The sequence below is a fragment of the Sinocyclocheilus rhinocerous genome, unplaced genomic scaffold (assembly GCF_001515625.1).
Source record: "Sinocyclocheilus rhinocerous isolate Xijiao unplaced genomic scaffold, SAMN03320098_v1.1 scaffold1350, whole genome shotgun sequence".
NCBI classification, from domain to species: Eukaryota; Metazoa; Chordata; class Actinopteri; order Cypriniformes; family Cyprinidae; genus Sinocyclocheilus; species Sinocyclocheilus rhinocerous.
Window position 1 is genome coordinate 477,167 of NW_015652333.1, and position 10,219 is coordinate 487,385.

General features: G+C 39.2%; 1 protein-coding gene across 1 annotated transcript in view; it reads left to right on the forward strand.

Annotated features, from left to right (window-relative positions):
• LOC107714844 (XK-related protein 4-like) overlaps nucleotides 1–10,197 on the forward strand; it is a 64,902-nt gene extending 54,705 nt beyond the window's left edge. Inside the window, exon 3 of the mRNA XM_016520810.1 lies at nucleotides 8,233–10,197. Within this exon, the coding sequence (XP_016376296.1) occupies nucleotides 8,233–9,185 (953 nt within the window). The 3' untranslated portion in view covers nucleotides 9,186–10,197. The remainder of the gene's footprint in view (nucleotides 1–8,232) is intronic.
• Nucleotides 10,198–10,219: the final 22 nt, after the last annotated feature.

Below are 10,219 nucleotides of genomic sequence, written 5' to 3' on the forward strand. Positions count from 1 at the left end.
TCACTATGTGGGAAGATTTGCATAACTCCGCCCAAATGTTCGCGCAAAGAAAGAAGGTGTAACTTTATTGTTGCTGCCACCGCCACCGCCATGTTGTGAAGATGCTGTGTGTTTCGTTGTGAAAGCGAAAATAGTTTGTTTGGCCTTCCAAAAGAGGACACGATGCAACGCAACATTTCGTAACATTTCCGTCACACGCTTGAGGTATCCGGCCAATCACAACGCACTGGATAGCTGGCCAATCAGAGCACACCTCGCTTTTCAGCCCGATGAGCTTTGTAAAAATCGACATGTTTCAGAAAGGCGGGGCATAGAGGAGAAACAATAATGTACAGTATGTGGAAAATAATGTGTTTTTTTTAACCTTAAACCGCATAAACACATTTCATTACACCAAATGCACAAAATAATGTTCTTATTAGCAACATCATATGACCCCTTTAAATAGTCAGCAACAGCCACCGCAGTATCATTTGTTCACACAACTTTTTTTAAACGACTTGCTTTAAACGACCATTGCACGCAACATGAAAAAAGAAATGGCTGTATTGCGGTCAGTAGACGAGGTGGTGGCGCAACTATAACAATCAGTCTATAATGTACTAAACTGCAGTAGAAAAAGCAAGCCGAGCCATGCCAAGCTGAGTCGTACCACACAGTGGAAAAGGGCCATAAGTGGAAAGGGTTACGTAGTTTGACAGAGCCAGACTTTTAGAACAGAAGATAATCTCTTGTCATGTTTCTCATTGCTACTAAGAACACTAGGGTAGATTTAGGGGACACCTTAAAACCTTCAGCTTGACATTGTGGTGACCTTTCAGTCAGCCTCCATTAACCAACACTCATAAAAAATGGTCATGTTACCAGAGCTGTTCATAAATAGCTATTTTGTTGATTTGTGCTTTTGCGCTTTGTGGATTGCAGAGCCCTGCCTAGCAGTTAAAGCTTCAGTGCCTTTATGTGCTGTCTTCTGTTCTTCATAATCTTCCATAAACAAAAGTGCCCAGGGACTGTCAGAATTTACTCCCATCAAGGCTGAGAAATGATTTATGTAAGCAGGGGTCCTGGGCTTCTAATGCAACAGAGCTGCGAATATCCTCTTTTTTTGAGCGTGAGGATCTGAGCGTCTGCTCCGTGTGACAGTGGGAGCGGGTCTGGAGGCAGTTTTGCTCGTGGTGTTTGGTAGAGCAGAGCAGAGAGCCGTCTGATGCTCCAAACTCTTTCATCTGAGACTTTCCTTTGAGATTTGTCGCTCCTACGCTTACAAGTCAAATAACAACATTGAGCAAAGTGTAAAAATTTAACCCAGCAGTACAGTCATAATTCAAAAGCTCAGTGTCTTCTAAACAGACAAAACAACTTGTGTACCATTTGACGGCAGACACGCAGTGGTGAAATGTAGGACGCATTTGATTTGTGTTTCTCTTACTCAGGCTGTCCCTTGTTCGCTCTAAAAATGCATCCTTCCTAACTTTACCAGTAACTGTCGCAGTAAAAGACGCTGTCAGTCAGTAAGGCCATATCTTTTCTCACTATTTTCCCTTACGTAGCTCCTCTTTAGACCCCCGCCAGAAATAAAATGTCTCTACCTGCTCACATAACTAATGGGCCACTCAGCCTAACCATTTCCTGCAACACTTCAGCGTAGGAAAAAGCCTTGCTTATAATATGTGTACCCAGTGGACTGTTTTGTTCGCAACTACAGGAAACAACTCTTTCTCTATAACTATTCTTCACATTTCAATAATTTTTGTCTGTATGTCATAAACAGAAATGTGTCCCCTGTCACACCATTAAATGTTTTGTACTGATTTTGCAATATTTTTTTTTCTAGTTACATAAGTAATCACTGAAGCATCATAAGAATCAACTGTAAGTTTATTGTAAATTTCAAACAGGGCTCTTACATCATTAATGTTTATTTTATGGCTTCACCATGTACAAATCATAAAAAGTATGCAAATACATTTATATGATACTGTACACATGTTATTATAGGTCAGGCTTAAAATACAATTTTATACATTATGAAACAACTGTGTCTCTCCATCATGAGCATGGAAAAGTTTGAAGATCCCTCTCTTAAAACAATGTTACTGTAATTGAAGTCTACAACTGAGATTTTTTAAAAATTTAAATCTGTTTTTAATTGTATTTAAAATCAAAGAAGCACCAAACTTTCATTTCAACAAAATTTGTTCTTGATGCTTACTATGTGCCAAATTCACATCTCAAAATTGCTGATGGTCTCATATTTCATATAGACCTTAGCCACTGATTCTCTTTCTAATTGAGTTTTGTCATTGCAGATGAAATCATATTACTGTACCATACATGTTTTTTAGTATACCTCCACTGTTGGGAGCAAAAAACAAACAAACACGTTTTTCAGGCAAGTTGTGGCCCAACCATCTGTTTTGACTGCATTTCTGTTTTAGGGGCGATCAGGTGCAATTGTAACATTTTTGTCAAATCAGCCAGCCATATGTTGGTATGGGAAACATATGTGCCAACAGAAACTGTAATATTAATAGATTTGCAGTGAGAAAGATTAAATAAAAATATTGAATTTAATAAAATAAAGTTAGAGTGAAAAATAAATTGTTTGTTTTGCAGAATTTTTGAAGAATCTTCATGCAGCTCTTTTCTATACAGACACATGCCCCAAAAAAGGACAAAAAAACACAATAAAAGCAAGTAGTCCATAAGACATGCACCATATTTGAGATTTTGTTTTTAAAGCCATACAATAGATTGGTGTGAGGAAGATTCCTTTAAAAATTCTTCTTTTCTTGTGTACACAGATAAAATAACAACATGGAATGTTTGGAACGACATGAGGGTGAGCAAATGTTGAAAAATGATGACAGAATTTTCTTTTTTTGGTAAACTATTCCCTTAATGTGAACGGATTTGAAGGGCCTGTAGAAGTAGATGAAGAAGATACTGCAGTGATGCTGTGGTTTGCATAACCCTGCTGCTACTACACACCCTACAAACACACAACACTCACACACACATGCTGTCTCCTCCCCTCTCCAAATTACTGCAGCCCTCATGAGCAGCAAGGAGCATTACGTCACTGCTGCCGCTCTCGCAGCCTCACACGCTGGACCGTGGCAGGTTCCCGTGGCGACCGTCTTCCTCAGGATGCGCTGCACGTGCGCAGGATACAAGGGAGGGAGGGAGGAATACATGCACCCTCACTGTCATAGACAGCACCAGATCCGAGCCACAGGCCAGATAGCCCACAGAATAAGAATTATAGCCTGGCCTCTGTCAGTTAATTACCCCACTTTGCAAAGTAGTCATTACACCCCCTCAGCTCTCTCCAGCTACTAATGGGCCAGATTTAATCTAAGTGGGTTAAACACGTAAATAAGCTATTGAAAAAATCTCACAGTATAAACAAACACTAGATAGATAGATAGATAGATAGATAGAGAGAGAGAGAGAGAGAGAGAGAGAGAGAGAGACAGACAGACAGACAGACAGACAGATAGATAGATAGATAGATAGATAGATAGATAGATAGATAGAGGGGTCCTGGGCTCCTAGTAATATTGTGAATTATTATTACAGTTTAAAATAACTCTTTGGTATTTGAATATATATTAAAATGCAATTTATTCCTGTGATGCAAAGCTACTTTGTCAGCTGTTATTACTCCAGTCTTCAGTGTCACATGACCCTACAGAAATCATCCTAATATCTGATTTGGTGCTCAAGACACATTTCTTATTATCAGTGTTGAAAACATTTGTGCTGATTAATCTTTTTGAGGAAACGGTGATACATTTTTTCAGGACCTTTTATAAATAGAAAGTTCAAAGAACAGCATTTAATTAAAATCTTTTGTAACATTATACAGTAAATGTCTTTACTGTCACTATTGATCAATTTAATGTATCCTTGCTTAATGAAAGTATTGATTTCTTAAAAACAATCTTACCAACTTCAAAACTTTGAACGGTACTGTATGTCAGTGAATGTATGTCAGGGGGCATTTTATTTTAGATAATTTGCTGGAATGGAGAGTAGTCCATAGATAAGTGCTAAGCCAATCTGGATGTTGACAGTGGAGTTAATCACAAATTTTTAGGGCATCTAGAATCACCTGATTCAAATTTTTAGGTTGAGAACCACAGTACCTTGTAAAAGTAAATAGTAGAATAGGAACTGGAGAATCCTACTGCATTGTCCAGTATAGAATCTGCCTGTAAACCACAAATTTGAAGAGAATATTTTACTATGATTCACTGTAAATGAAATGGTAGCTGAATAGTTTGTATTGTCATGTTGCTTCAGATTCAGCTGTGTAAACAAGAGAAATAATGTTGTTTATAATGCTCTTTATTTATGAGAAGTTATTCACAATCTGGATGGATCCAAATATCGGGTCCAGAATTGAACTGCAGTCTGCTAATTGGTGACTGTGTTCCTGTTGTAAAGACTGTTGAGTACCCCTCCACACTCGCAGTCCTCCTGTTGTAAGGAGCTCCACAGAGGACACGACCACTGCTCGCCACTCGCTCTGGGAGTGTCGACATCACACAGTCATTTCCACAGATACAATTCTGTGCATTTAATCGCTCTTCAGACTAATAAAATAGATGCCCAGGGTGCACATTCTCTGTTATGAATGTGCTATCTTATGCTATCAATGAATATCTTTATCATTGATCATCTGCTTGTTTTGCTGTAGAGTGTTCATAATGCACAGCTCATCTGAATACAGATGGCAGAGAAATAGCAAATCTGTCTGTCACAGCCTTTGACAAACAGTGAGCCTGCAGCCTCTGCAAAATGAAAATAATACTCAAATTGTGTACAAATTTATTTGGACACAAATGAACACATCTTTGCACATTCATCATTTCACATGAGGACTCATTCAATTATTCATGGCCGTGGACCGCGATGGTGTTATCTTCGGAACGTGAGAATTTGCATTTTTACTGATGCCATTTGAAAGGAACTGATTGGCACTAAAGCTTCCTGTTATCTCAACTTCTCTTCTGCTTGCACTACACAGCATTATACAGAAGGGCGATAAAAAGGACATTATTTTGAAAACTGTGTATAGTCTTGATATGATTTGGGTATGAATGTCAACCTGAGAGGTAAAGAAGAGCATATTTACACTTGGTTTTCATTTAGAATTAATGAGGGAACTAATGAATTCAAAGTCTGTCTTGGTATCTCAGGAACAGTTCAATGCAGTGAGAATTTCAGATTTATTAGTCTTTTTTTCTGACAAGAGAAAGAGACATTTCAGGTTTAATATGTGAGAGAGCCATGTGCTGCGAACTACAGATGAAAGACAGCACAATATTTTATAACTGCTAAACATTTTAATTGATCATAGAGAAACATTAAATGAAAAATGAGACTAGGTTCAACTGCATACATGTATTTTTCTAAATTTATGTTGACATGTTTGGTTCCCCTTGAATAATCTTGTATGTGTTATTCCCAATATTAAACATTTTTATTTGGTTTATTATGAGAATTATTTTATTATCAAGTCTCTTATGCTCACCATGGCTGCATTTATTTGATCAAAATACAGTAAAAACTGTAATATTGTGAAATATTATTACAATTTAAAACAACTGCTTTCTGTTTTAATATATTTTGAAATGTAAAATGTATTCCTGAATTTTCACATGATCTTTCAGAAATCATTCTTATATGCTAATTTGGTGATGCCATGTGCTACTACAGATGAAAGACAGCACAATATTTTATAACTGCTAAACATTTTAATTGATAATAGAGAAACATTAAATGAAAAATGAGACTAGGTTCAACTGCATACATGTATTTTTCTAAATTTATGTTGAAATGTTTGGTTCCCCTTGAATAATCTTGTATGTGTTATTCCCAATATTAAACATTTTTATTTGGTTTATTATGAGAATTATTTTATTATCAAGTCTCTTATGCTCACCATGGCTGCATTTATTTGATCAAAATACAGTAAAAACTGTAATATTGTGAAATATTATTACAATTTAAAACAACTGCTTTCTGTTTTAATATATTTTGAAATGTAAAATGTATTCCTGAATTTTCACATGATCTTTCAGAAATCATTCTTATATGCTAATTTGGTGATAAGAAACATTTCTTATTATCAGTGTTGAAACAGTTGTGCAATTATTTGATATAGCAATCTTTTGCAACATTTTAAATGTGTTCCACAGAAGAAGGTCACACAGGTTTATTACAACATGTGGGTGAGTAAATGATGACAGCATTTTTCACTGGTAATACTTTTTGGTGCTGCTGAACTTGTCTAGACAGTACTACTATTTTAATATTTTATCAATCTTAAACTTGAATGTAACACTTTTTACTGTGCAGTGATTCAGTGAGGATAAACTGGACAGTGTGTGGAATCTTTGTATTCTGTCTCACTCACTCCTACAAGAATCTGATCACTCCAGCAGCTTGAGCACATAACCATGGCAGACAACTCCACGAGAACAGAGTGTCACAGTGGTAAAGACGGGCTTCACGCACCTGTAGTCACTGCTGGCTGCTTTACTGTACTCCATCTGATGCAGATGGCTTGTAAAGCCTCCTCCATTAAGCGTAAGCGAGTTTTTTGGAACATGATGGATAACATCTCACTCATGGGCCAGTGAGTCATAAATGTGGAAAGGTGCCGTTAAGCAGAATTCCACAGAGGCTGTTTTCCCTGAAGAGAAAATAAAACACAAGTCTCATCAAAATAAACCACATCTCTTGAGTCACCGTTTATCAGCTTTGATTAGGGCCAGAGCTTGTATACCTCGGTGTGGTGTGACTCACCAGAGGGTCTAGATATGAAATTGCAAACAAATTCATTATAGGAGGGTTGCACGTGACACGCACCAGAGCGCGAGCCATTCATGGACACTTCCTCGGTCAAGCTACTCCATTAACCCACTTCCGACTGTATTCTCCAGAGTCAGGAATACATAAAGATGTAGTAACGAGATAAATGCATTTGCATGCCTTGGTGAGCACTTCCTATTCTGCGTCTGAAACCAGTATCCTATTGTATCTGGGCAAGAAGTGCTTCACATGTCAAGCTACATTTATAGCTGGTTAACATGAAATGCACTGGCTTTTTTCTATTTACATAATGGAAATGCAAAAATATGCTTTCAAGTGATATTTACATTTATATTTTTCTTTGTTTTACACAACACATTTCATGTTTAATCTCAAGCTGTTCAATGCCTTGGCTTCTTTCTCCTTGGTAAACAAGTACACTAAAATTTTTGCTGGTTGTGATGGAAAGGACATTATATATACAGTATATACATTTTTATAATGGATTTTCATAGTTTGGGAACCTAAAAAAAATCTGGGCCTGGGTAAGAGTACAAATATATACAAAAATAAATAAAAACAAATAAATAAATACATTTTAAAAAAGACATGGTAAGAAAGAGGTGTGCGAAACTGACAAAAAATTATATCTCAATATTTAATTTTTTCGATTATGATAATTAAACTATATTTTGCTTAGTGTTTTTATGCTGGTACCTTGGCTGATTTAGGCCTGTCATGGATAAAGAAATATCACACTAAAATCACCAATAGGAGGTGGCAATTACCTATCTTAATGAGTGATTAATGGGTGATTCATTGAATAATTAATTCAAACGATTTGTTCAAAATGGCTGATTCATTTAGAAAGGAAGCAAGTGACTGTCTTTATGAATGGATTATTGAATCATTGGCTGAAATGATTTGTTCAAAAACATTCATTCAGGAACAAAGCGCTGCAGTGTTGCTCTGAGAAGCACAAATGTTCTACTCTGGCATTGTTTGGAACTATTATATATAATATTGTATCTAAAATGTAACTCACTCAATAATAACTTCATGTTTTTTGAACTGTTGGATAAAGTTAATATCACATTCATGATCACACTATGCGCTAATATTCAGGAAAACGGCACTCTTGCTTGTGTGATATTACTTAACTATGTCATATCTTTTAAATATAAAAAACAAAAACCCATACAGGGAATTCTTTTGTTTCATAACTTGGATTATAGGAGCTGACACGTTTCAGTTAAAGAAAACACTAAATAATTTCACATTTTCTTAACATACTGCACATAAATACTGTGTGTAGTTTTCTATGTGCTCATATTTCTTTGGTTCATTGACAGGGGCACAGTATTGTGATGTTCAGCCATAATCAACACATCTCTCCTTTTATTTCAGGGATAACAGCGGCTGCTTCTCTGGTGTCACTGGCCTGGGCTCTGGCCTCCTATCAGAAAGCCTTACGTGATTCCCGCGATGACAAGAAGCCCGTCAGCTACCTTGCCGTCATCATCCAGTTCTGTTGGCACTTCTTCACCATCGCCGCTCGCGTAGTGACCTTCGCTCTCTTCGCCTCCGTGTTTCAGCTCTACTTCGGCATCTTCATCGTGCTGCACTGGTGCATCATGACCTTCTGGATCGTACACTGCGAGACCGAATTCTGCATCACCAAGTGGGAGGAGATCGTCTTTGACATGGTGGTGGGAATCATCTATATCTTCAGCTGGTTCAACGTGAAGGAGGGACGCACCCGCTGCCGTCTCTTCATCTATTACTTCATGATCCTGTTGGAGAACACGGCCCTGAGCGCGTTGTGGTACCTGTACCGCTCACCCCCCAGCACAGACGCCTTTGCCGTGCCCGCCCTGTGCGTCATCTTCTCTAGCTTCTTCACTGGCATTGTTTTCATGCTCATGTACTATGCTTTCTTCCATCCCAATGGGCCACGCTTTGGCCGCTCGGCCAGCCTGGTCCAGCTCGAGGACCCTACCGCTACCTTCACGCTGCCCCCTGAGGGCGCCACCAACTCCCTGCGCTCCAACCGCGGAGGCACGCTAGCCAGGGACGCTGACCGAGAGGCCAAGTACAGCGAGCGGGACGGTTGTGTGCCCGTCTTTCAGGTGCGGCCCACAGCACCCTCTACTCCTTCCTCCCGTGCCCCGCGCCTGGAGGAGACAGTTATCAAAATAGACTTGTGCAGGAACCGCTACCCTGCCTGGGAGAGGCACGTACTGGACAGGAGTATACGTAAAGCCATCCTGGCCATCGACTCGTCTCCGACCCCGCCACGCCTCCAATATAAAGACGACACATTGATTCAAGAGCATCTGGAGTACGAGACCACCTTGTAGCCTGCGCTGTGGAAACTCACAAACATGAACACATTACTGTCCTCTTGAATAAACAGCAGGACTGTGGCAATAACGTTCCTTGCATACATAGCATCTAGCCATGATGTTGATTGTCATGGACAAACATAGGCACAACATATTTGTGGAGGAATGAAATAATCTTTTTTAAACCGTTCTCTCGTTGCTTTTTATTTTTTATTACTTCTGTCTTGTCAGGGAATATCTGGGATTCTATAAGTCATTGCACTGGCTGATGTAGACCACAAACCCCTCGGCCCTCCTGAGTGTTGTACAGACCTTCATTCCCAGAGTTGATCGTCCTCGAGCCAACGTCTCCAAACTGCAAGAGGACATCCAGAACACTTTATAGCTTGTCTCTTGCAGCAAATGCAAAACAAAGGCCTTTCCCTTTGAAACCAAGCATCCAGTGCACACAAACGGCATTTAAACAAACAGACTACCCACCGCACTGGAGAAACAGTGGTCCAAATATCACATCGATGGTACACGAATAAAAAAAATGGCTGATTAGCCTCCAGACGTCCTTGTTTAGGGTGCTGTAACCTATTAGTAGTGTTTCATCAGGAGTTCTGTACCAGTGCCAAATGCTCCGCTCACAATGACTCCACGCTGAACTGTGGCTCAACCACAAACTGTATATATAAACAGGGCAGCATTTCAACCATCTACTTGAATCCTGTACAAAGAAAAAAGATGAGAAAAAAAGTATGCGATCATCACAGGAGTCCAAGACACTTGGGATGACAAAACTGGGAGAACACACACTCGTTTTCTTCTTCAGGAGAAGACAGTAGGCCAAGAAAACACTTCCTGGCAGCTCCCTTTGGCGATCCGGCCTCATTCACCTCACTCCTGTGGGCTGACAAGGATCCGTTTGGTTCACAGCAGAGTGGGGGGCAAAGACCATCACAGTTCACACAATGTCCGCCAAACTGTACCCGACAGAACCTGGATGCGCTTCATCTTCTAGGTTAAAGATACAGTGTTCTTCTGGGCTGGGGCAGGATTTGGGG